At 44.5% G+C, this 24,364-nt stretch overlaps 1 protein-coding gene across 2 annotated transcripts in view; it reads right to left on the bottom strand.

Annotated features, from left to right (window-relative positions):
* DTYMK (deoxythymidylate kinase) overlaps positions 1-24,364 on the bottom strand; it is a 46,678-nt gene that overhangs the window by 18,555 nt on the left and 3,759 nt on the right. For both annotated transcript variants that reach the window (XM_069975317.1, XM_069975316.1), the window contains exons 3-4: positions 19,845-19,953; positions 4,693-4,783 (exon numbers count right to left, since the gene is read on the bottom strand). In XM_069975317.1, the coding sequence (XP_069831418.1) occupies positions 4,693-4,783; positions 19,845-19,953 (200 nt within the window). The remainder of the gene's footprint in view (positions 1-4,692; positions 4,784-19,844; positions 19,954-24,364) is intronic.

Raw genomic sequence — 24,364 nt, 5'->3', positions numbered from 1 at the left:
AGAAATAGGGACAGAGCTGCTGCTTGTCAGGAAGAGTGTTAGGGAGGGAATTATCATTCCAGTAGGCAGGGATACTATAGAAAGAACCCAACAGCCCTTGTAAGGGCTTAAAATCTTATTTTTTTTGGATTACTCCAGACTGCTGGCTGGGACTTGCACTGCAGCTACCACAATTTTAGCAGCACACTGTGGTGATCGACTGCTGGCAGAAAAGGGACAGCAGGTGTTGCACACAGACCCCAAAGAAGTCTTCAGTACTAGTATATATATTTTTTTTTTTGCTGGTGCTGCTGTACATTGTATTGCTGTGACTTGTAGTACAGCTGCATAGAACCTCAATGCTCATTGTCCAGTATAACAGGTGGAATACACCATATACCACCACTTACAGACTATACGACAACCTTCAAAAACTAGTGTGACCAGTATATTTTTTTATTTCTTCATTTCTTAGGGCAGCCATATCAAAGCTCACTGCTAATTGCCCTGCGTAAGAGGGTGGCATACACCATATAGCAGCACTTACACACAGACTCTATACGACTGCCTCCAAAAGTAGTCTGAGTAATATATTTTCTTGGCTTGCTGTGATCTGTAGTGCAGCTATCTCAGTATTGACTGTGCAGTCACCACAAAATGGTGAACCCCAGCGGTCAGGGTCGAGGGCGTGTGGGGTTCCAAGCAATGCAGTGGGCAGAGGCCATGGTTCTGGGCAGGGTGACACAGCAGCACCCATTGAGGAGGAAGCAGTGGCACATCGACAACATTCACTTCCTAGCTCCTTCTCGCAACTTAAGGGGTCACAGGGTACACCGCTATTGAAACGGCAGCAGTGTAAACAGGTGATCACATGGATAGCAGTAACTTATCCACCACCCAGTCTTCCACGCAGTCCACCCACGCTAGCCAAGGGAGTGGAATCCTTGCTCCAGCAGCTCAGCCTCCTTTCCCACAGCCTGGCCAATCCAGGGAAAGGAGAGATTCAGATCCAACATGCTCCCAGAAACTTTTTTCTGGACCTTCCCTGAGTCTGAGCAACCGGAGCAGTTGATCTGTCCCGATGCCCAAACTATGCAGCTCACGCAGTCAGTGGGTGATGACAGTGGGGACTTGCAAGTGGGGTTTAAAGAGGTGTCTGATTATGAAGATGAGACCCGGTTGTCAGACAGTGAGGTTGTTGTCATGGCTGTAAGTCAAAGTAGGGAGCAGAGTGAGGAATTTGAGGAAGAGCTGGTGGATGAGGATGAGGTGACTGACCAGAGCTGGGTGGATAAGCCTAGTGAAGACATGAAGACAGTGCTTCTGAGGGGGAGGCAAGTTCAGCCACAGGACTGGTTGGAAGAGGAAGAGGGGTGGGCAGAGGGATAAGCAGGGCCAGAACAAGTAGAACAACTGTTTCACGGAGTTAAACTCCCGTGGCTAGGCCTAGATGTTCGCAAGTCTGGAGATTCTTTAAAGAAACTGCGGATGACGGACGGAGTGTAGTGTGCAACCTGTGCCACGCCAGGATCAGCAGGGGAGCCACCACTACCAGCATGCACAGGCATATGAGTGCTAAACACCCCACTCAGTGGAACCAAGGCTGTTTAGTTACTGCAAGTCACACCCCTGCTCCTTCCCCTGTGTCACGTGCTGGCTCTGTCAGTCCCGCCCCAGGCTTTTAGGAACCTCATGGCAGTGGCTGTCCCTCAGTATTCTGCTGTGTCAGGCCAAATTTTTGTGAGGTTGAACGCCTGCCTTATCTACCTTGTTCACAGAGTTCTCACCACCATGCTGTGTCAGGCATAATTTTTGGGAGGTTCCACACCTGCCTCATCTAAAGGCCGGTAAAGACCACTTTATAGTCTTTTTTTTTTTTTTTTTTTAAATGTTAGATTTAAATTTTCAAAGCACACCGCAGACATTCACTCCCTAGCTACTTCTCACAACCTACGGGGCCTCAAGGTACACCGCTATTGAAAACACCGCAGTAGTGTGAACAGGTGATCACGTGGAGAGAACATGCAAACTTCATGCAGATGTTGTCCTTGGTGGGATATGAACCCAGGACCCCAGCGCTGCAAGGTTACAGTGCTAACCACTGAGCCACTCAAACTCAAAATCAAATCAGCGGTGGGGAGAAGTGGTGAGGCAAAAAACAGAAGGTGCAACAGCTCCTCCCAGCGTACACACGGCAAACACCTGCTCTGTAGATATTAAAAATTAAAATATAGAAAAACTTTTTTTTGTCTGTACTTAAGCCACAAACAGCGTGCAACCTGCAGTGTCATAGATGTGCTGCCAAAATTTCCCTTTTTTTCTGGAGAAGTTGTGAGGTACATGATACAAATTACCCAAACTGCTATAGTCATCAGGGGGTGTAATGCCCCAGCCCAGGTCAGTCTAGTAACTTAAAAAGACAAGTTATTAAGGAAGGGGAGGGGATCAGTCAGATTGTCAGGCACTGGCAGGGGAACACTCTCCAAGGCCTTTGACCTTCAAAGTGACCTTCAGGCCTTTGATCGTGGTCGCATGTGCCTTGCCCATTTTGGTCTGGGTCAGCACTATTGTCTTGAGGTTGACCACTAGGTTGTTGCCCAGAATTTGGCATAACGGTGCGATTAGGCAGTCTCAGAGGCATCAATGCATGCTGCTCCTGCTGTTTCCCGTCCATTTCTGTGGTGTTCGGCTAAGTTTTTGGGTGGTTCATATGCTACCTCTCGTTTAATGGTTCCCTGTGTCCTCACTGCCATGCTGATTCAGGCTAAATTTTGGGGTGGTTCAAACGCTACCTGTTTTAATGGTTCGCTGTGTTCTCACTGCCATGCTGTCAGGCTAAAGTTTGTGGTGGTTCATATGCAAACTCTGTTTTAATCCTTCACTGTGTGATCAATGCCATGCTGTTGCCCAGAATTTGGCGTAATGGTGCGATTAGGCATGTCACTTCTTCAAGCGAAGGAGCTTGCACCCTCTCACTCACAGCGGGACACTGAGCACGGCGGGATTCCGTGGCAGAGAGCACCGCCGCAGAATTCCGCCGTATATGCTCAGCGTGAACATACCCTAAGGGTGCATCAGGCACTGCTCAGGCAGATCAGACAGGGGTCACACCACAACCCTGCTCTGAACCATGCTGCTCCCGGCTGTTATCAGCAGACGCAGGCAGGTCGCCGCGTTCGCCAATTAACCATTGTAATGCTGCCGTCAAAACGCACAGTGGCATTTAAATGGCGTTTAAAACTTATCCGTGGTGGCCTAGGAGTGGGATCGCCGCTACTGGGCAATCCTTCCTACTTGCCCTACTGGGCCTCAGCGATGTTATGACACTGGTTCCAGCTCTGCAATCCTTTACTATCAACTCCAGTAGCCCATAGAAATCGGCACTTGATTACTGAGATCAATGCAGTACATATGTACTGTCTCTAAGAGTACATATTAGATTAAGTGCCCTTTTTTTCCAGAAGCGCCAATAATAAAAATCCCATTACATAATAAAAGTTTAAATCATCCACCTTCACGCATTTTATAAATAAAAAAAGAAACTTGATATTGCGGTGTGCGGAATCGCCCAAAATATTTAATTATCACATTCCCGATCTTGCACAGTAAAAATGCCAAAAAAGGTGCAAAATGGCTTATTTTTGTTCACATCAAATTGGAAAAACTTGTAATAAAAAATCATCAAAAATTTGCATATATCTACAAAAGATACAGATAGAAAGTACAGATCATGGTGCAAAAAATAAATAAAATAAATCACGCCTCAAATAGTCTAAAGAAAAGGTTAAATAAGTTGCCTATCCTTTTAATCGTACAGACTTCAATTTCACAGTGCAAATATTTTTTTCCCGGTTTAGCAGCATGTTTTATGGAAAAATTAAGTCTGTCATTGCAAAGTACAATTGGTGTCACAAAAAAATAAGGGCTCATATGGGTCTGTAAGTTTTTAAAGGGAATCTATCAGCACGTGGACCGGACCTCAGGTGCTGACAGTGCAGTGTAGGTCTCTGTCCCCTTGTGTGTATATTTCCAATAATAATACAGTGTTTCCTAACACACTGTAACCAAAGTGTCAAAGAGGAGTAGCAGCTTTGTGTTCGTGCCGCACTTCGGCACGATTTACCACTACTTCCTCCTCCCTAATTGTGCTAAATATTTGCCAGTGTCCAGCCTCCTGCTCCACCCTGGTGTCACCACCTTCTGAGCATTTGCCAGTGGCGCAGACGCGCCACTTGCTAGTTTGCGCCACCTAGTCGCATCCCCGATAACCACAATTTCACCGTAGGAGCAGCGCACACGCATTGTGCATTTCAGCTAAGGGCATTGGCTTCAGGCGCTCAGCATAATTAGGGAGGAGGAAGTAGTGGTGCCGCACGAACGCCAAGCCACTACTCCTCTGTGACACTTTGTTAGTGTTTGGCAACACTGTATTAAATCTACAGCACTGATGGATTTAATACAGGCAGTATGAAGACAAGGGGACAGAGACCTACACTACACCATCAGCACATGGGGTTCGGTCCAGATTTGCTTTAAACACGAGGAAAAAACAAAAAGCCCAAACACGAAAACTGGCCTGTTCATCAAAGGGAAAAGGGTTAGACATGATTTTCTTTTAGGAGCAAAATCATTGTTGCATGGTGTTATCGGTCCTGACCTGGCCCAGAGATTTTAATTCTAGACCATAACACTCATCCCTACACTTAACATTACCTCTTTTGAGCTTGTAAATGCAACGCCAGAAAATGCATATCTATCCACCACCAGAGTGACTCCACTTCTCAACTTTTCTTTCATAAGAGGACTGTAAAACATTCAAAAACAAAACTGTATTTTAGTATATGGTCATCAGTAGTTCATGGATGTCACAATGTTTGTGTGTAGACTGAAGTTTTAAACAGCTTTAAGAAAGGTCTCAACACTAGACTTGGTCACTAAAGAAACAATGCACAAAATTCACAGAAATAGGAAAAGTTAATGTACTACTCAAAAGAAAAAACCTTACATCAAATATATTTAACCTGTCATCTGGCATTCATGTTTTAAACTATAGAAACTGTTACATAGTTGTCCCAGTGGGGACATCATATGTCTTCACAGACTTAGCACAGACTTTTGGTGGCAGACACTAAAGTCAAATGTAAAGTTCATCACTTACTGTTCACTACTCATCAAGGAAGTAGTTAAGTGGGGATCCCGCCATACAGTAAACCGCAATTGCTACTTACTGTAGAGGAACAGACCACCTGTCAAAATGACTGTTCTGCTCCTCAGGGAGGTGTTAGCACTCACCCTTCTCCACTGCTGGCTGTGTCTTCAGCTGTACTGCGGCCTCTACAATAGGGCTGGGCGGTATACCGTGAAAATACCGATACCGTCACTGGCGTCGGTTAACCGACCTCAACTTTGCCAGGACGGTATCTGCGGTATTTTCACTTTCATCTATCCGTCTGAGCCCTAAGCTGCACAGGTTGAAGGATGTCTCGTGTGCTGTGTGTGCAGGGACGCACAGACAGCACATAAGAGACTGGCACTGTGTGTCAGAGCGCCCCGCATCACCCGCCCGGCACAGCAACAACAAAGCCGCCACCCGCCCGTCCCCACGTCCCCCAACCCCCCGGCGTGTCAGAGCGCCCCGCATCGCCCGGCACAGCACAACGGAGCCGCCACCCGCCCGCCCCCGCGTCTCCCAACCTCTCGGCGTGTCAGAGTGCCCCGCGTCACCCGCCCGACACACCACCCTTCTTGTCTCAGCCAGTTTCCGCGGCAAGCACATGCCTCTCAGCGGCCCGGCACAGCACAGTGGAGCCGCCACCTGCACGGCCTGTAAGAGCATCACGGCCAGTCTTCTATGTGCTGTCTGTGCGTCCCTGCACACACAACACACTAAACATCCTCCAACCTGTTCAGCAACACATGAGAAAAAGAGCAACGTTTCTGACCACAACCGTGGTCTTCTCAAGCCAAATAACATTTGGCTTAAGAAAAGACCACAATTGTGGTCAGAAACATCACTGTTTTCAACATAAATGTAAAAAGGTGGAGATTTATTCACAGTCCAACTGGAATGCTGCTACTATATAAATGAAGATAGGAGATTATCTATCTCCTATCTATCTCCTATCTATCTCCTATCTATCTCCTATCTATCTCCTATCTATCTCCTATCTATCTCCTATCTATCTCCTATCTATCTCCTATCTATCTCCTATCTATCTCCTATCTATCTCCTATCTATCTCCTATCTATCTCCTATCTATCTCCTATCTATCTCCTATCTATCTCCTATCTATCTCCTATCTATCTCCTATCTATCTCCTATCTATCTCCTATCTATCTCCTATCTATCTCCTATCTATCTCCTATCTATCTCCTATCTATCTCCTATCTATCTCCTATCTATCGATCAAGGAGATAGATGGATAGGAGATAGATAGGCAGAGGAAATAGATAAACCTGTATATACTACATACACATCATACTGTATACACTCTGAGTCCCTATAGTACATAGCTATATACATGTCCTGTGGTGTGTCCATAGCTGTATGCTGTATATACACGACCTGTGGTGTGTACATAGTTTGGGTTGCTGCTCATTGAGTTACTGTACTTTTTAAAAAACATATTCCCAGTTTGGTATGGCCAAGTGGGTCTGGCTTGTAAAAGGGGGTGTTGCTTACAAAGGGGCGTGTCATAGTTATCGTCCATTTATCGTTACCGCAGCTACATATGCGATAAACTGCGATATTGATTTAGGCCAATATCGCCCAGCCCTACATGTAGGAAAACCTCAAGTGAACTCAAAATGTTAAGATTTTTTTTTAATATTGCTTAGGCTTTAACCCCTTAAGGACAGAGCCAACTTGCATTTTTGCACTTCCGTTTTTTTCCTCCTTGTGCTTAAAAGGCCATAACACTTGAATTTTTTACCTAAAGACCCACATGAGCCCTTATTTTTTGCGCCACTAATTGTACTTTGCAATGACAGACTGAATTTTTTCAAAAAGTACACCGCAAAACAAAAAAAAAAATTCAATGTGTGGTGAAATTGGGAAAAAAAAAAAAAAGATTTTGTTTATTTGGGGGGAGGGGGGGTATGTGTTTTTGCGCCGTTCGCTCTGGGTTAAAACTGACTTGTTATATATGTTCAAGTCGTTACGATTAAAACGATATGTAACATGTATAACTTTTATATTATGAGATGGCTTGTAAAAAAACATTGTTAACAAATATATGTTCCTTAACCCCTTAGCGACCCATGACGTATCTGATACGTCATGGTGCCGCTCGGGGTGTTCAGAGCGGGGTCCCGCCGGGACCGCGCTCTGAACGGCGCTGATCCCGGCTGACACGTGCAGCCGGGCAGTGCCTCTATTAGCCGGCGCGGGTCCCGTTGCCGCGCCGGCTAATTAAGCCTCTAAGTGCAGCTGTCAAACCTGACAGCTGCACTTAGATGCTGTGCTCTCCGTGTCCCTGGTGTCTAGTGGGACGGATCTCCCCCCCCGCGATGCGATCGCGGGGGGGAGATCCGTTCTTCTGCCCGTGCCGGGCCTCAGCGTCGGAATGACGCTGATCCCGGCTCGGCAATAGATTGCTATGGCCTACAGCAGGCCATAGTAATCTATGACCGATCTAATCGATCTTTGCTGTGTATATACACAGCATTGATCTCTATGAGAGATCAGTGCTGTCTATATACAAGTCCCCCAGGGGGGCTTCTAGTTACAGTAAAAAAAAAAAAAAGTAAAAAAGTGTTTTTATTAATAAAAAATCCCCTCCCCTAATAAAAGTCCAAATCACCCCCCTTTTCCCATTTTATAAATATAAATTAATAAATAAATAAACATATTTAGTATCGCCGCGCGCGTAATTGCCCGAACTATTAATTAATCACATTCCTGATCTCGCACGGTAAACGGCGTCAGCGCAAAAAAATTCCAAAGTGCAAAATTGCGCATTTTTGGTTGCATCAAATCCAGAAAAAAATGTAATAAAAAACGATCAAAAAGTCGTATATGCGCAATCAAGGTACCGATAGAAAGAACGCATCATGGCGCAAAAAATGACACCTCACACAGCCCCATAGACCAAAGGATAAAAGCGCTATAAGCCTGGGAATGGAGCGATTTTAAGGAACGTATATTTGTCAACAATGGTTTGAATTTTTTACAGGCCATCAGATACAATATAAGTTATACATGTTATATATCATAGTAATCGTAACAACTTGAGGAACATGCATAACAAGTCAGTTTTACCATAGGACAGACGGCGTAAATGCAAAACTCCCCGAAATCAAAACAAATTTGTTTGTTTTTTTTCAATTTGACAGCGCAAATGATTTTTTTCCGGTTTCGCAGCATATGTTATGGAAAAATAATGCCTGTCATTGCAAAGTACAATTGGTTTCGCAAAAAATAAGCGCTCATATACGTCTCTAGGTGAAAAAATTCAAGCGCTATGGACTTTTAAACTTAAAATGGAATAAGCAAAAGCGCAAAAACGAAAATAGGCTTTGACCTTAAGGGGTTAAAATCGCTCCATTCCCAGGCTTATAGCGCTTTTATCCTTTGATCTATGGGGCTGTGTGAGGTGTAATTTTTTGCGCCATGATGTGTTCTTTCTATCAGTACCTTGATTGCGCATATGCGACTTTTTGATCGCTTTTTGTTACAATTTTTCTGGATTTGATGCAACCAAAAAATGCGCAAATTTGCACTTTAATAGTTCGGGTGTTTACACACGCGGCAATACCAAACATGTTTGTTTATTTTTATTTCTAACATAGAAAAAAAGGGGGGGGGGGGGCGATTCAAACTTATTAGGGGGGGGTTTTTTTTTTTGTTTGTTTTTTTTTTTTAACTAATATTAACACTCTTCTTTTTACTTTTACATATATACTAGAAGCCCCCCGGGGGGACTTCTAGTATATGCACTCTGATCTCTCATTGATCTATGCTGTATATAGTAATACAGCATAGATCGATGAGATAGGCAACCGAGTGCCGAGCCGGGATCAGCGCCATCACGGCGCAGACACGGAGATCGCTCCTTCGCCACCTGGGGGAGGCGATCTCCGTCACTAGACCACCAGGGATCGGGCTGCATAAGTAATCAGATGCAGCTGTCAACTTTGACAGCTGCATTTGATTACTTTATTAGAGGGCACGGCAATCTGACCGTGCCTGCTAATAGCCGCGGTCCCAGGGTACATGCGGCACCCTCTGAACTCCCCGAGGCGGCCACAGGGCGTAAATATACGCCCTGTGTCGTTAAGGGGTTAAGGTTAAAGGGGAAAATTCAAAATTACTAACCTGGTAATTTCTTTTCTTTGAGCCCATGACGGCACCCCTGGAGAGGTCCACCTCCTACTCCCATAGGACAGGAAACAGGATACAGGAAATCCCTGGATCATATAAAGAAGTAAACTCCCCTCCTCTCGTCAGTATTTACCAAGGACCTAGGAGCGAAGCTCACAAGACACACACAAAAAAACAAATACATATATACAGAAAAACTTTTTTTTTTTGTGCGTGTTAAAAAGTTTACTTTTTCTATATCTATAAGAAATTATTATTTATATATATATATATATATATATATATATATATATATATATATATATATATATATATATATATATATATATATATATATATATATATATTTTTTTTTTTTTTTTTTTTTTTTTTATTATATATCTGGGCGGGATTTAGGCGGGGTGCCGTCATGGGCTCAAAGAAAAGAAATTACCAGGTTAGTAATTTTGAATTTTCTCTCTTCGCCCTATGACGGCACCCCTGGAGAGTAGAATAGGAATATAACCGCCTAGGGAGGGACCACTGCCTGCAATACCCTACGTCCAAATGTTAAGTCTTCAGTGAAAGATAGTTGTAACCTGCAGTGTTTAAAAAATGTATGTGGAGTGCTCCATGTAGCAGCCCTGCAGATTTGATCAATGGAAACAGCTGCCCTCTCTGCCCAAGAAGTTGCTACAGCTCTAGTTGAATGAGCCCCGAACCCAACTGGCGGTATCATGTTTTCAGCTTTATAGCATTCTCCAATTGCCTGTTTAACCCATCTGGCTATCGTCTGTGTGGAAGCTGACTTGCCCTTGGTCTTACCCTGAAAGGATATTTAGCAAGTTGCTACATAAACGCCAATTTTCTGTGACCTTTAAAGAATGCAGAATAACTCTTCTAACATCCAGACTATGGAAACTTAACTCTCAATCGTTAGCTGGTGTGTTGCAAAATGATGGTAGTATCACTTCCTGAGACCTGTGGAAGTCCGTAACCACCTTTGGAAGAAAAGCTGGGTCGGGAGATAATACAACTCTGTCCTCTCTAATGGTCATGTAAGGAGCTTGTATAGAGAAGGCTCTAATCTCACTGACTCTACGGGCTGACGTTATTGCTAAGAGAAAGGCCAGTTTGTAAGACAGGAATTTAATATTGCAGTCTGCTAAAGGTTCAAAGGGATTAGTGGTGAGGCCATTCAAGACCAGATTCAGATCCCAAGGCCTGATTGTGGGACACAATCTGGAGGTTGCCTTTACAAATCTTTTAATCCATTGATGTTCAGCCAGTTTATAGTCATAGGGTGCACTGAGGGCGCAGATCTGTACCTTGATGGTGCTAGGCCTGAGGTGCTTGTTCAGACCTTCTTGTAGGAATTGCAAGATCAAAGGAATGTCAGGAGAGCTAGGACATTAACAGGTTTATTTACAAATTTACAAAATGCTATCCATGTATGTAGGTATATAGCAGAGGTAACTCTCTTTCTACTGGCCAGCAACGTGGTGATCACTTCGGATGACAGGCCTCTGTCTTTCAACAATTGCCTTTCAACAGCCATGCAGTCAGGTGAAGATTTTGAACTTGCGGGTGAAATACTGGGCCCTGGGTGAGGAGATCTGCCCTGTCCGGCAGAATCCATGGGTCTGTTAGAGACATCTTCCTGAGCCAAGTAAACCACACCCTTCTTGGTCAAAAGGGCGCTATTAGAATTATGTGGGCCCTGTCCTGCCTGATCTTTCTGACTACTCTCGGTATTAGCCTGATGGGTGGGAATGCATACAGTAGGCCTCTGTCCCAAGGCTGGACTAGTGCATCCAGAGCCCTGGGCTTGTCTGCAGGACATAGGGAAAAGAATTTTTGGGTCTTCCTGTTTGTCCGAGATGCGAAGAGGTCTATCTCTGGTGATCCCCACAGTCTGCATATCTATAGAAACACCTCCTGGCAAAGCTTCCACTCTCCCTGGTTTAGAGAGTGTCTGCTTAGGAAATCTGCCTTTACATTGTCCACCCCCTTCAGGTGAAGTGCCGAGAGGGACAGACAATGTGACTGTACTAGTCTGAACAGGAAGTGGGCTACTCTCATAAGTTGTACTGATCTTGTGCCTCCCTGGTGGTTGATATACGCCACTGCCGATCTGTTGTCTGTTAATATTCTTACGTTTGTTTTTTATTAACGGAAGAGCCTGGGACAAGGAGAAGAATATTGCTCTCAGTTCTCTCACGTTTTGTGGGTCCCTGGCTTCTTCTGGGGTCCACAGGCCCTGGAATACTTGAGTGTCTGAATGGGCTCCCCATCCCCTGGGACTGGCATCTGTGGTGATGGTCAGAACGTTGTCCAGATTCCAAGGAAGTCCCTTGGATAGATGCTCCTTTTCCTTCCACCAAGAGAGAGATCTGAGTGTCTGTGGAGATCGAGTGAAAAGAGAATCAAGAGACTCAGAGGCACCGTCCCATTCACCAAGAATCTGTGATTGTAACACCCTAGAGTGGTACTGTGCCCAGGGAACTGCTGGAATGCAGGAAGTAAATAGACCCAACACCGACATGGCTTTCCTAATTGTGGTAATGGGATTCTCTAAAAGCTCCTGTGTTCTGGAAAGAATATTGGAAATCTTGTTAGCTGGTAAAAAGGATTTCTTAGCTCTCGAATCCAGACATATTCCCAGGAACTGACAACATTGAGAGGGGATCTTATTGGATTTTTCATCGTTAATTTCCCAACCTAATTTAGACAGGATGTCTTCTACTATCTTGATCTGGTTCTGAAGAGAGATTACTGAGTCACCGACCAGTAAAAAATCATCCAGATAAGGAATGATAATTATATCCTTTTCTCTAATATGTGCCATAACCTCTGACATCACCTTAGTAAAAACTCTAGGTGCCTGTGAAATGCCAAAAGGTAAGGCCTGGTATTGGAAATGACAAACTGAACCATTAAGTCTGACTGCCACCCTCAGGAATCTTTGATGGTCTGGGTGGATGGGGACATGATAGTATGCATCCCTTAAATCTAAGATGGCCATAAAACAATCTTGTGAAAGATTCAAAATGGCTGAAGAAACCGACTCCATCTTGAACCTTTCGTAAGACAAAACACTGTTAAGAGGTTTAAGATTGATAATGGTTCTGAAAGAACCATTGGGTTTGCTCACCAAAAACAGAGTGGAGTAAAAACCCCTACCACACTCCGCTTCCGGAACGGGAACCAAAACCTTCTTCACAAGTAAAGACTGACCTCCGTAGAAAGTGCTGCCTGTTTTAAGGGATCGGATGATAAGTCCGTAATGACAAATCTTTCCCCTGGGGAGGACACAAAAGAAATCTTCAAACAGTGTTTTATTGTATCCAATACAAAGGAACTATTGGAAATACCACACCACTGTGACCAAAAAAGAGAAAGACGACCTCCCACGGGGACCTGGCGTCATTACGCAGGTTTTTTGGTATTGTCTGAACCCTTAAAGAGGAACCCCTTGGACTTTTTGGTGGGCCTCCATTCCTTTCTATTTGTACTAGAATTAGAATTCGTGTTAGGGGCTCTCTGTGTGTTCCTACCTTTTCCCCTAAAAGGACGGCTAGATTGCTGCGGGATCAGAGGGAACCCCTTTTTTCTGTCTGAAGCCTTCTCGAGAATGTTATCTAAGGCTGGACCGAAAAGCAGGTTGCCTTCACAAGGGACTCCACATAATTTAGATTTTGAGGTGACGTCCCCCTTCCATTCTTTAAGCCACATGGATCTGCGGGCAGAGTTAGAAAGTGCTGCTGAACGAGCGGAGAGTTTAAGAGCATCCGCTAAAGCATCGGATATAAATGAGACAGCATTTTCTAGGGTCTCAAAGGGTTTGAGGAGCTCCTCAGCGGGTGTCCCCTTACTAATCATATCTTTAAGCTCAGACATCCATACCCCTAATGATCTAGAGACTGAAGTTGCTGCCACTAGAGGTTTAAACATGGCAGTGGACGCTTCCCAGTCTTTCTTTAAATAAATCTCTGCACGTTTGTCCATAGGGTCTTTAAAAGTTGCACAGTCCTCAAAAGGTAGCGCATTAAGTTTAGTAATCTTGGCTACTGGAGGATCTATCTTGGGAGCAAAGCCCCAGGAGTTTGATTCCTCATAGTCAAAAGGGGTACTTCCTTTTAAACTGTAAAATAAATGAAAATAGGTGTTTAGTCATATATACCAGTTTACGCCTATAACTTGTTCATCTAGGAACAGAAAAACACTCACAGCAGCCGGAACAAAAAATTTTCTATCTGGGTTGGACCATTCGTGTTTAATCAAGGCCTTAATGTTCTGATGAATAGGAAAAACCAAGCGTTTCTTAGGCGCCAGCTCTCCAAACATACGGTCTTGTATAGTATTGGCTTCAGGAACCTCTTCTATGCCCATAGTCTCCCTTACTGCTCTGATCAATGATTCTATATAGTCTGCAGAAGGTGATGGTGTAGCCACTTCTTCCTCCAGACTTTCTACATTAGATGGGCCTGCTTCTGGTTCGTCTACACCCAGCGATAGGTCCTCATCATCCCCCAAGGAAGATGGAGGCTGACTGTGAACAGACTGCTCCACCTCAATAATAGGGGGGACTACCGGGGTAGCCAAAGGTAACTGAGAGACAGGTGCCGATGCAAGTTCTGGAGGAGGAGCTGTGGTAGTGGCTGGAGTCTGAGAGGGCATGGAGGTCTGAAAACAGTTAAAATAAATGTACAAAAGAAGTTTTTTTTTTTGGAAAAGACAAAAAAAATTCTACCTACCCTAATTTCCTTCTTTATCATGTTTTTCATGTTACGCATAAACAAGGGTCCCTGCTCCTCAAGGACTCTATTCATACAGCTACCGCAAAGCACCTTAGTGTAAGAACTACTTAATCTCTTCCTACAAACGGGGCAATCTCTGCTCTTAGCATGACTCTTTATTAGAACCCTCCTAAAATGAGAAACATGGCGATGTATTAGACAAAAAAGAAAATTCTGTTGGGGAAAATCCCCTCTTACACACTCCATACCACTGGGGCTTGAATCATAGCTGGAGTAGACTCTGATAGTTCAGCGCTTTCAGCCTCCATAGCGATCACACAGAGGTCTTGGAGGTGTAAAAACCCTCTGCAGCCGTTGTTCAGAAGCAGTAGAAAAAAACGCCAGGCAGCAGTATAACAAAAGATACTGCTAGAGTACGCAGACACTGAGCACTCACCTGGCGTCCTTCTCGGCACCCTTTTGAATCTAGCGCCGAAAGTCATGTGACCGGCTGGCTCCGCCCCCCTCCGCCGCGCGATGAAACAACATCACCCTCCCAGCGCTCCAACTGAGCAGGCCGCAGGCCCCAGAAGTTGCCGATCACGGCCAGCAGAGCAACCCCCTCTCCGGCACCATCCAGCACCCATGCCGCAGAGCGCGCGAACGCAGCGCTGCGGATCGGGGCACTGGACCACGCAGAGGAGGGCCAGGGGAGCTCCGGGGACCCATCTTCTGGAGGTGTCGGGGGAGGAAGTCAGACTTGGAGGCTGCTCCCCATTCGGAGCCTGACGCCGCCGGGAAGCCGGTAAGTTGTTACCCGGTAACCCCCAGTCACCTTCTTCATCCAGGGAAGGGAAGGGGAAGGAGCCCTTCCAGCTCCTGCTCCCATGGGGACAGGAAACAGAAACTGACGAGAGGAGGGGAGTTTACTTCTTTATATGATCCAGGGATTTCCTGTATCCTGTTTCCTGTCCTATGGGAGTAGGAGGTGGACCTCTCCAGGGGTGCAGTCATAGGGCGGAGAGAGAAAATTAGTTTTCTATTAAAAGTACATTAAAAGTTATATAGATGTGTCTATACAATGTGTTACCATATCTGTGCAGTTGTGCCACCCTGGTAGCTGATTGACATCCAGGAAGTGAAGACAACTGGCCTCTGTGCCAATCCACATTGTCTCCTGCTCCCTCTGCTCTCCCACCTTAGGAGACAAATATTCCATGCCACTGTCTCACATTGTGTGGGTCTGCTGAGCACAGGCAGATGATGTAGACAGGGCAGGGTGTGATGTCACAGGTGGCTTTGCTGGATCCCCCAAATCCCCTGAGTGATACACCAGCTCTGACCGGCCAGAAGCAGGTGTTGCAACTTCACTGATTGTGCAAAACTCTGCAGTGAAATTAGGGCTATGTTAACACATGTTGAAGTGTCAGTGCAGTACTGCAGTGTATTCACAAAAATGATGCAGTAACACAATTAAATGATGCTATCAGAGTCCGCACTGCCAATCCCACCTGGACAAAAAGTCCTTGTGGGGTTCAACTTAATTTTTTTTTTTTATTAGATCCAAGAAGTTCTTTACTTTATTCCAATATCAGTGTTACAGGTAGAGAATATGGTGTGTTGTGTGTATGTGTGGAGGGGGGGGGGCACACAATACAGAACAAAAAACCCCAAAACAAATTGATTTTTTTGTAGTTTCAAAATTGGGATAGATAAGTAAATAATGCTATTTGCTTCTGCAGAAAGTTATTTTTTTTTACCTCTACCTGTAGTTCCTCTTTAAATAGGGTTTTTGAGGTTGGTGCAGAAGAAAAGAAGGATGGTGCCAGTTTGTGCATACAGAAGCTTGTAATGGCCAGCCATTGCAAGCTCCTGTTTACACAGACTGGCACCATCCTTATCTTCTGCACCAAATAAAGTATACCTTGTTAAAAAAAAGAAGGTCTTTTCGAACTGAAACATTTAGTGATGGTATACCAACAGTTATGGAATGAATGTAATAAGGCTGATTTCATGGAACATGAAACTGTTTAAATTTAACCCTTTAAGGACGTGGCCCATTTTCGTTTTTACGTTTTCGGTTTTTCCTCCTTGTGTTTAAAAGGTCATAGCACTTGCATTTTTCCACCTAGAAACCCACATGACCCCTTATTTTTTGCGTCACTAATTGTACTTTGCAATTACAGGCTGAATTTTTGCATTTGGTACACTGCGAAACCAGAAAAAAATTCAAAGTGTGGTGAAATTGAAAAAAAAAAACGCATTTCTTTTATTTGGGGGAAATGTGTTTTTACGCCATTCGCCCTGGGGTAAAACTGACTTGTTATGCATGTTCCTCAAGTTGTTACGATTAAAACGATATATAACATGTATAACTTATATTGTATCTGATGGCCTGTAAAAAATTCAAACCGTTGTTAACCAATATAGGTTCCTTAAAATCGCTCCATTCCCAGGCTTATAGATAGCGCTTTTATCCTTTGGTCTATGGGGCTGTGCGAGGTGTCATTTTTTGCGCCATGATGTGATCTTTCTATCGGTACCTTGATTGCCCATATACGTCTTTTTGATCGCTTTTTATTAAATTTTTTCTGGATTTGATGCGACCAAAAATGCGCAATTTTGCACTTTGGGATTTTTTTGGCGCTGACGCCGTTTACCGTACGAGATCAGGAATGTGATTAATTAATAGTTCGGGCGATTACGCACGCGGCGATAGCAAACATGTTTATTTATTTGTTTACTTTTATTTAAAACCTGGGAAAAGGGGGGTGATTCAGACTTTTATTAGGGGAGGGGGCTTTTTACTATTAACAACACTTTATTTTATTTTTTTACACATATACTAGAAGCCCCCCTGGGGGACTTCTAGTATATACACTTGGATCTCTCATAGAGATCTCTGCAGCATAGATATGCTGCAGAGATCCATGAGATCGGCACTCGTTTGCTTTCGGCTGCTGCAGCCGAAAACGAACGAGTGCCGAGCCGAGGACGGCGCCATCTTGGACGCGTCCCCGGCCGGCATCAGTAACGGAGATCGCTCCTCCGGGACAAGGTCCCGGAGGAGCGATCTCCCCCACTAGACCCCAGGGAAACGTTGCCTCCGGTAATCGGAGGCAGCTGTCAACTTTGACAGCTGCCTCCGATTAGCTAATTAGCGGGCACGGCGATCAGACCGTGCCCGCTAATAGCGGCGGTCCCGGGCTACTCGCGGCACCCGGGATTGCGGCACTTCAAAGCGGGGCCGCCGCGCGGCCCCGCTTTGAAGTGCAAGTGAGGACATATGACGTAGGGGTACGTCATATGTCCTTAAGAGGTTAATAAACCTTATGGTCCAAGAGCAATACAATATCTTAATGTATTGAGAGCAGCGGCTATTTTCCCAATGTGTTATTATTCAACTAGCACCGCCTTAAAAGGAGATCCACAGACATACTCTACATACATATACTGTAGCCTCTAGTGTCTAGTCACATGATCACTAGAGGTCACAATGCAGAGGAAGATTCCATACAGGCAGGAGTCAGAAGGGGCAAGTGTTAAGCTGCATTGCCACATTGCATTGATGTTAAAAATGCATAGTTGAAACAAAGCCTTTTGTAGGCACTATTCCCTCCTGTGCAGCAGCAGTGTATGCACATACAGGACTTGCAAGTACAACTCATGTCTGCAGTTCAAAACAGACGATAGCAGGGAAGAGTACCCTCCATTTACCCATCCCCCCCCCCCCCCCCACACACACACACACACTTTTTTTTTTTTCAGATACCGTGTCCGGAAGACATGCATCTTTGCAACTTTGGGGCTGGCGCTTAGTGCTAACATGTAAAATGGCTAACACTAACTTTGCTTTGAGTTTGCTACCCAATGAAATCAATGGATAGAAAATCCAGCTGACACCCTAGGATTGCATTGTAGGGGTGTTGATCGGACCACTGTGCCACCAATGACAGATGTTACAACTGTTCAGATCCCAAAAATCACTTGCAGCATCTAAACAGTTAAACGAGCAGCATTGGAATGAGCTCCAATGCCTGTCACTACCAATGGGTGGAATATGCAGATAGCCCACATTACGCCAGTCTCCAGAGCGTGCATCATGCTTCTACCAGACCCGTGGCGAATAGTTATGTTATGGATTGGGATTGAGATGAGCGCCAAGGCGGCATTTGGGGGAAGGGGGATGCTGATGTGCTGGCATGCTCTCCGAATTGAGGGAACTGTGCAACTGCACAGCTTAAAGGGGTTATCCAGTGCTACAAAAACATGGCCACTTTCCCCCTACTTTTGTCTCCAGTTTGGGTGGGGTTTTGAAACGCAGTTTAATTGAAGTAAATGGAGCTTAATAGGAATCTGCACCTGAACTGGAGACAACAGTAGGGGGAAAAGTGGCCATGTTTTTGTAGCGCTGGATAACCCCTTTAACATACAGAATCAAAAACCAGGATATCCTAGCATCGTACAGTTTATGGGGTGACCAGTTTTTACAGAGAGGGAACAGGAGCACTTGTCTCACCCTGTGTACTCTACTGAATAATTGAAAGTTGAATTGAAGTCTGAACGTTCAGACCTTCAGATAAAAACTTTCTTAGGACATATTAAGTTTTTTCTTTTTTTTGCATGTCAGGAATATAACTTCTTTGGCAAAGGTAGTTTAATCCTTTGAGGACCAAGCCCAAAATGACCCAGTGGACCGCGCAAATTTTCATTTTTGTGTTCGTGTTTTTTTCCTCCTCCCCTTCTAAGAGCTCTAGCACTTTCAGTTTTCTATCTACAGGGCCATGTGGGGGCTTGTTTTTTACATGAAGTAGTTGTACTTTGTAATGGCATCTTTCATTCTACCATAACATGTATGATGGAACCCCAAAATTATTATTTATGAAGATATAAATCGGTGAAATCGTAAAATAGAATGCAATATGGTAACTTTTGGGGGGTTCCTGTGTCTATGTAATGCGCTATATGGTAAAAGTGATATGATACCATTATTCTATAGGTCAGCCCAAACACAACCACATGAAGGTTAACATATTTTCTAATGTTATATATACTTTTTTTTTTTTAAATGAAATACTTTTTTTTACAATTGATAAAATGGGCCCATTGTGACGCTTACAACGTTTTTATGTTTTCACCTACAAGGCTGTATGAGGTATAATTTTTCCCAGTATGTCCTTAGTCGTCTAGGGGTTAAAGGGGTAGTGCGGCGCTAAAAAATTATTCACAGAACACACATTACAAAGTTATACAACAGCAGCAATTCGGCCGGCCGAAGACGACGTTTGGCACAAGATGGAGGACATGCGCAACACGGATCAGGTAATGTATAATGCACCAACACTTCCGGGTACACGGACGGGGATGGAAGTTGTATAACTTTGTAATGTGTGTTATTCTGTGAATAATTTTTTAGCGCCGCACTACCCCATTAAAGCTATGTTCCCACTACGGGAACATAGGGAAAGGCGATATCGATAACTGCAAATAATGATTATTACCTAAATGTGCAGCATCCTTTTTTTTAATAAATAAACACTAAGGGAATCACTGCACTTACCGTAACTATACTGACCTGTAGAATAAGATTATGTCAGTTTTAGTGATCAGTGTTACACAGTGATCAGTGTAAAAGCCATCATCCCCATTTGCAAAATTGTTTTGTTTGTTTACAGAATTGTAAAAAAGAACATTTATTCCCTTGAAGACTACGCCTACACTGAATTTTGCAGTGCAATTCTCAAGGTTTCTATTCTCAGTTTCTGAATGTTGGACAGCACAACATCACTATATGCAACAATTCCTGGCATCAGACTCGGTCTTACACATGCTCCCAGCGGTTGGCAGAAAACAGCAGGTGAACGGTATGATCTTCCATGTTACTTTTTTTCTCAAGGTAGGAGCCAACAACACGACCAATTTCTGTTGTTCTCTCTGAAGGAAGAAAAAAAACAAAACAAAGAAAACCTTAAAATTACTGAACACTCTCTAATTCAAACCAATCAGAATGAGCAGGGAGAAGTACCCGCTTAGGATATGTTCACATCTTGTTTTTGGCCGCACATCGAGCTACACGTCAGGAATCAGTGAAAAAAGGGGCCCGGCGTGTGGCCGATGGCCACATTGACTTAAATGAGCAGGACGGATTCATTATGTGACTGTTCTGCTCATTTGCCGGACGTACACTGCTTTTGTGCAGGACTCAAAAGCGTGGTCGACCACGCTTTAGAGTCCTGCACAAAAGAAGTGTACATCCGGCAAATAAGCAGAATTTAGTCACATAATGACTCCGTTCTGCTCTTTTAAGTCAATGTGGCCATCGGCCGCACGTCAGAATCTTTTTTTCACAGATTCCTGACGTGTAGCCCTACGTGCGGCCAAAAACGAGATGTGAACATACCCTTAGTGTGTTTACTCCTGGCTCTGTGACACATGACCTGGACAGACTCCCAATGCAAGGCTATGGGGCCATCCAGGTCTCACAGAGAGCCAGGAGAGGTGCAGCACAGTAGGCTCCCTACTTATTCTACTGATTGGTCAAAGTCTGAATACTCAGTCACATAAACATGTTATTTTTTTTCTAATTTGTGATTCCTATAACAGGAATTCTCAGCTTAGTTTTAAACTCAGCGGTAAGAATGAAAAGCACAACATTTCAAGTTTAAAATATTAACTAATACACTTGATTTTAACAATCGGTCATCGTCTGATGTAAGTTTCCAGTCATCCATGTGACTCTTAAGCCCAGAATGAATAATGATATGAGGTTGTCACTCAAACATTATTATCCCACCCAGTCTTTAGATCAGACATGAACAGATGTAACACCTCACTGGGGAGTACAGATGTGGTGTGGTACACCCCTGGTGTGGAGGCGACGCGGCCGGTCACTTGCCAGATTGTAAAGTGTGACACCAGTTCTATGGCCGAGATATAGTCTTGCCCAGTGATGTTATGTAGTGACGCCAGTGCCGGTTGGGCACACCGGTATGGTGGCACACCTGCTTTTATTTTTAAGGGCCGGCTATACCTTGTTCCCCTGTGGACAGTGTCCTGCTGGGTTACTGCGGGGTCCAATGGGTACTTATCACAGTGGTCCGGAGTAGAATAGTGACCCACCAAGACTATTGGTACTGGAACCCACAGAAAGGGGAGATGACCCAAGGATTGTGTACTGTGTCGATGCCTGATGAGGAATCACAGAGTCTCTATCATAAATAAAATCTGGTTTACTCTGGAAATACTTGTATGCAGCAGATCATACAGCTTTGAATTAATATAATACTTTACAGTTGATAAGACACTTGATACTTTAGGATCCAGTGTGAAGTATAGAAAAGAGGAGGGCACCACAGAAATAAAGATTGAGGGGGTGCTACAGTACTAGATGCTGAACAATGTATCAAGAAAGAAAAAAGAAAAGTACTGAATCAGCACACCCAAAATAATGTATCAAAAATATGTTTATTAGAGTACAGACACAAAACATAAAAACACTTAAAAACAAACATAGTGCACGCCACAATAAGCTGCACTAGAACCACTGTCCACAAGATGGCAGTAGTAGACTGCCTGAATCCCATAAATAAGGAAAAACAATATGATAACTACTGTATGTAGAGGCAAAGTGCAGGTAGTGCAAAATAATGTGTCAAAAGTGCATAATAAACTTCCACTTCCCTCTACAGACCAAAAAAAAAGGCCCAAGTACAAAATATGCAATAGTCATAAAGACTAGTCTATACAACCTGTACCGCGGCCAATATGAGATGGACAGATGGAGGAAAACCGCCCAACGCGTTGCGTCGCACGGTGCGACTTAGTCAGGGACAACAATCTAATGCTCTGTACTGTCTTATATACCTGTATATCAGCTTGCAATAAGAGTCACCTGATGCCGCCAATCTATCGCTCCACGCGGACCGGAAGTGCCCTCTGAACTATGATGACGTATCGCGCATGCGCACTAGGACATTTGTCCGTAGTTTTATAATAAAAGAAATGTGCTATACATTAGGGATGCACGATGCACCGAAATATCGATACTACTATCGATATTTCGGGCTAAAAAACGGTTCGGTACCAGGATTTCATGGTATCGATACTTTATGTTAAAGCTGCACTATTAGGCAACTTAACAAAGTATAACGCAGAGAACACCGCCGGCGGCTAGCTGAGCGCCGGCCGTGTTCTCTATGTGCCTCTCACTGCCCCTGCAGTCTCCTCCTCTGTTCTCACTCCTTCCGCTCCCGGCGGCGCCAATTTTAAATAGCCGACACTTTGCGATCGCTAGTGCCGGCTATGTAACTGTGTAGATGCCGCTGTCACACTGATAGCGGCACCTGACTCCTCCTAAGCCCGCTCCATATGCAGCAGGGGTCGGCTACTGTGTGTAGCAGACCCCCGCTGAAATGATTTATGCAGAGGAGCCGGAGCTGCACGGAGGTCTCCGCGGCTGGAGAGGACGGAGAGGGAGAGAGGAGGAAGAATGAGAAGGCTGGAGAGCGGGAGGTCCGAGAGAGAGGACACATGTGAGGATGCAGCCGGCTGGCAGGTGGGGGAGGTGCAGGGGCTGTGAGGTGCCGACATCAGCATAAGTATGTGTATAGCAGAGCCGAGTGAGCAGTGTATAGTGGAGTTGTCTGAGTGATCGCTGTACTCTGTACACAGTTATGTAAAAAATGCAAACCTTTACTTTTAACGTAATAACATTTAAAAAAGCTCCATAAATTGGTACCTCTGTAATAGTGCAGGCCTGAAGAGTATAGAAAACATTTCAGGTTTATCATATTCGCTGTCTAGGGAGTATTATATTTCTATTGTTGTGTTTTTTTTAAATATTTTAGTAAGTATCGAACTGGTATTGAGTTTCGAAATAAAAATGTTAGTATCGGTATCGAACTCAAAATTCTGGTATCGTGACATCACTACTATACATACATGGATCCATAATCAAAGAGATACTATGCGGCTGTATTTGTATCAGTCTTATAATACTATAATATAGATCCATGTTGTGCGTACGCGCGCCGAATGGGGCTATTGATAAAAAGCTGCCGCGCATCTAGATCCTTTACCTTAGGCATATCTCCCTATCTGTCCGCTAGGCTTATTATGCGCATGCGCGGCATCTTGGATGGCATTAGCGGCTTTTTATCAATAGCCCCATTCGGCGCGCGTACGCACAACATGGATCTATATTATAGTATTATAAGACTGATACAAATACAGCCGCATAGTAGCTCTTTGATTATGGATCCATGTATGTATAGCACATTTCTTTTATTATAAAACTACGGACAAATGTCCTAGTGCGCATGCGCGATACGTCATCATAGTTCAGAGGGCACTTACGGTCCGCGCGGAGCGGTAGATTGGCGGCATTATTGCAAGCTGATATACAGGTATATAAGACAGTACAGAGCATTAGATTGATGTCCCTGACGAAGTCGCACTGTGCGACGCAACACGTTGGGCGGTTTTCCTCCATCTGTCCATCTCATATTGGCCGCGGTACAGGTTGTATAGACTAGTCTTTATGACTATTGCATATTTTGTACTTGGGCCTTTTTTTTTGGTCTGTAGAGGGAAGTGGCAGTTTATTATGCACTTTTGACATTATTTTGCACTACCTGCACTTTGCCTCTACATACAGTAGTTATATTTTTTTCCCTTATTTATGGGATTCAGGCAGTCTACTACTGCCATCTTGTGGACAGTGGTTCTAGTGCAGCTTATTGTGGCGTGCACTATGTTTATATGTTTTTAAAGGGGTAGTGCGGCAGTAAACAATTATTCACAGAATAACACACATTACAAAGTTATACAACTTTGTAATGTATGTTATGTCTGTGAATGGCCCCCTTCCCCGTGTCCCACCACCCCCACCCGTGTATCCGGAAGTGTGGTGGGCTATACATACCTGTCACATGCCGACTAGTCTCCGATCTTCAGTCAGCGATGTCGTCTTCGGTCGAATCCCTCCGTCCGTCCTGAGTGCCGGCCGCCCTCTGCCGCGTCATCGGCTGCTCAGCCGCGATTGGCTGAGCATAACTGTGCTCAGCCAATCGCGGCTGAGCATCTGATGACGCTGAAGAGGGCGTCCGGCACTCAGGACGGACGGGGGGATTCGGCCCGGCTGCCCGAAGACGACATTGCAGACTGAAGATCGGAGACGAGTCGGCACGTGACAGGTATGTATAGCGCACCACACTTCCGGGTACACGAGTGGGGGTGGTGGGACACGGGGAAGGAGGCCATTCACAGACATAACATACATTACAAAGTTGTATAACTTTGTAACGCGTGTTATTCTGTGAGTAATTCTTTACCGCCGCACTACCCC

Source organism: Dendropsophus ebraccatus, chromosome 6 (assembly GCF_027789765.1).
Source record: "Dendropsophus ebraccatus isolate aDenEbr1 chromosome 6, aDenEbr1.pat, whole genome shotgun sequence".
Classification (NCBI taxonomy): Eukaryota; Metazoa; Chordata; class Amphibia; order Anura; family Hylidae; genus Dendropsophus; species Dendropsophus ebraccatus.
The sequence above is the reverse complement of the archived record's forward strand: the minus strand, read 5'-3'. Positions and strand labels throughout refer to the sequence as shown.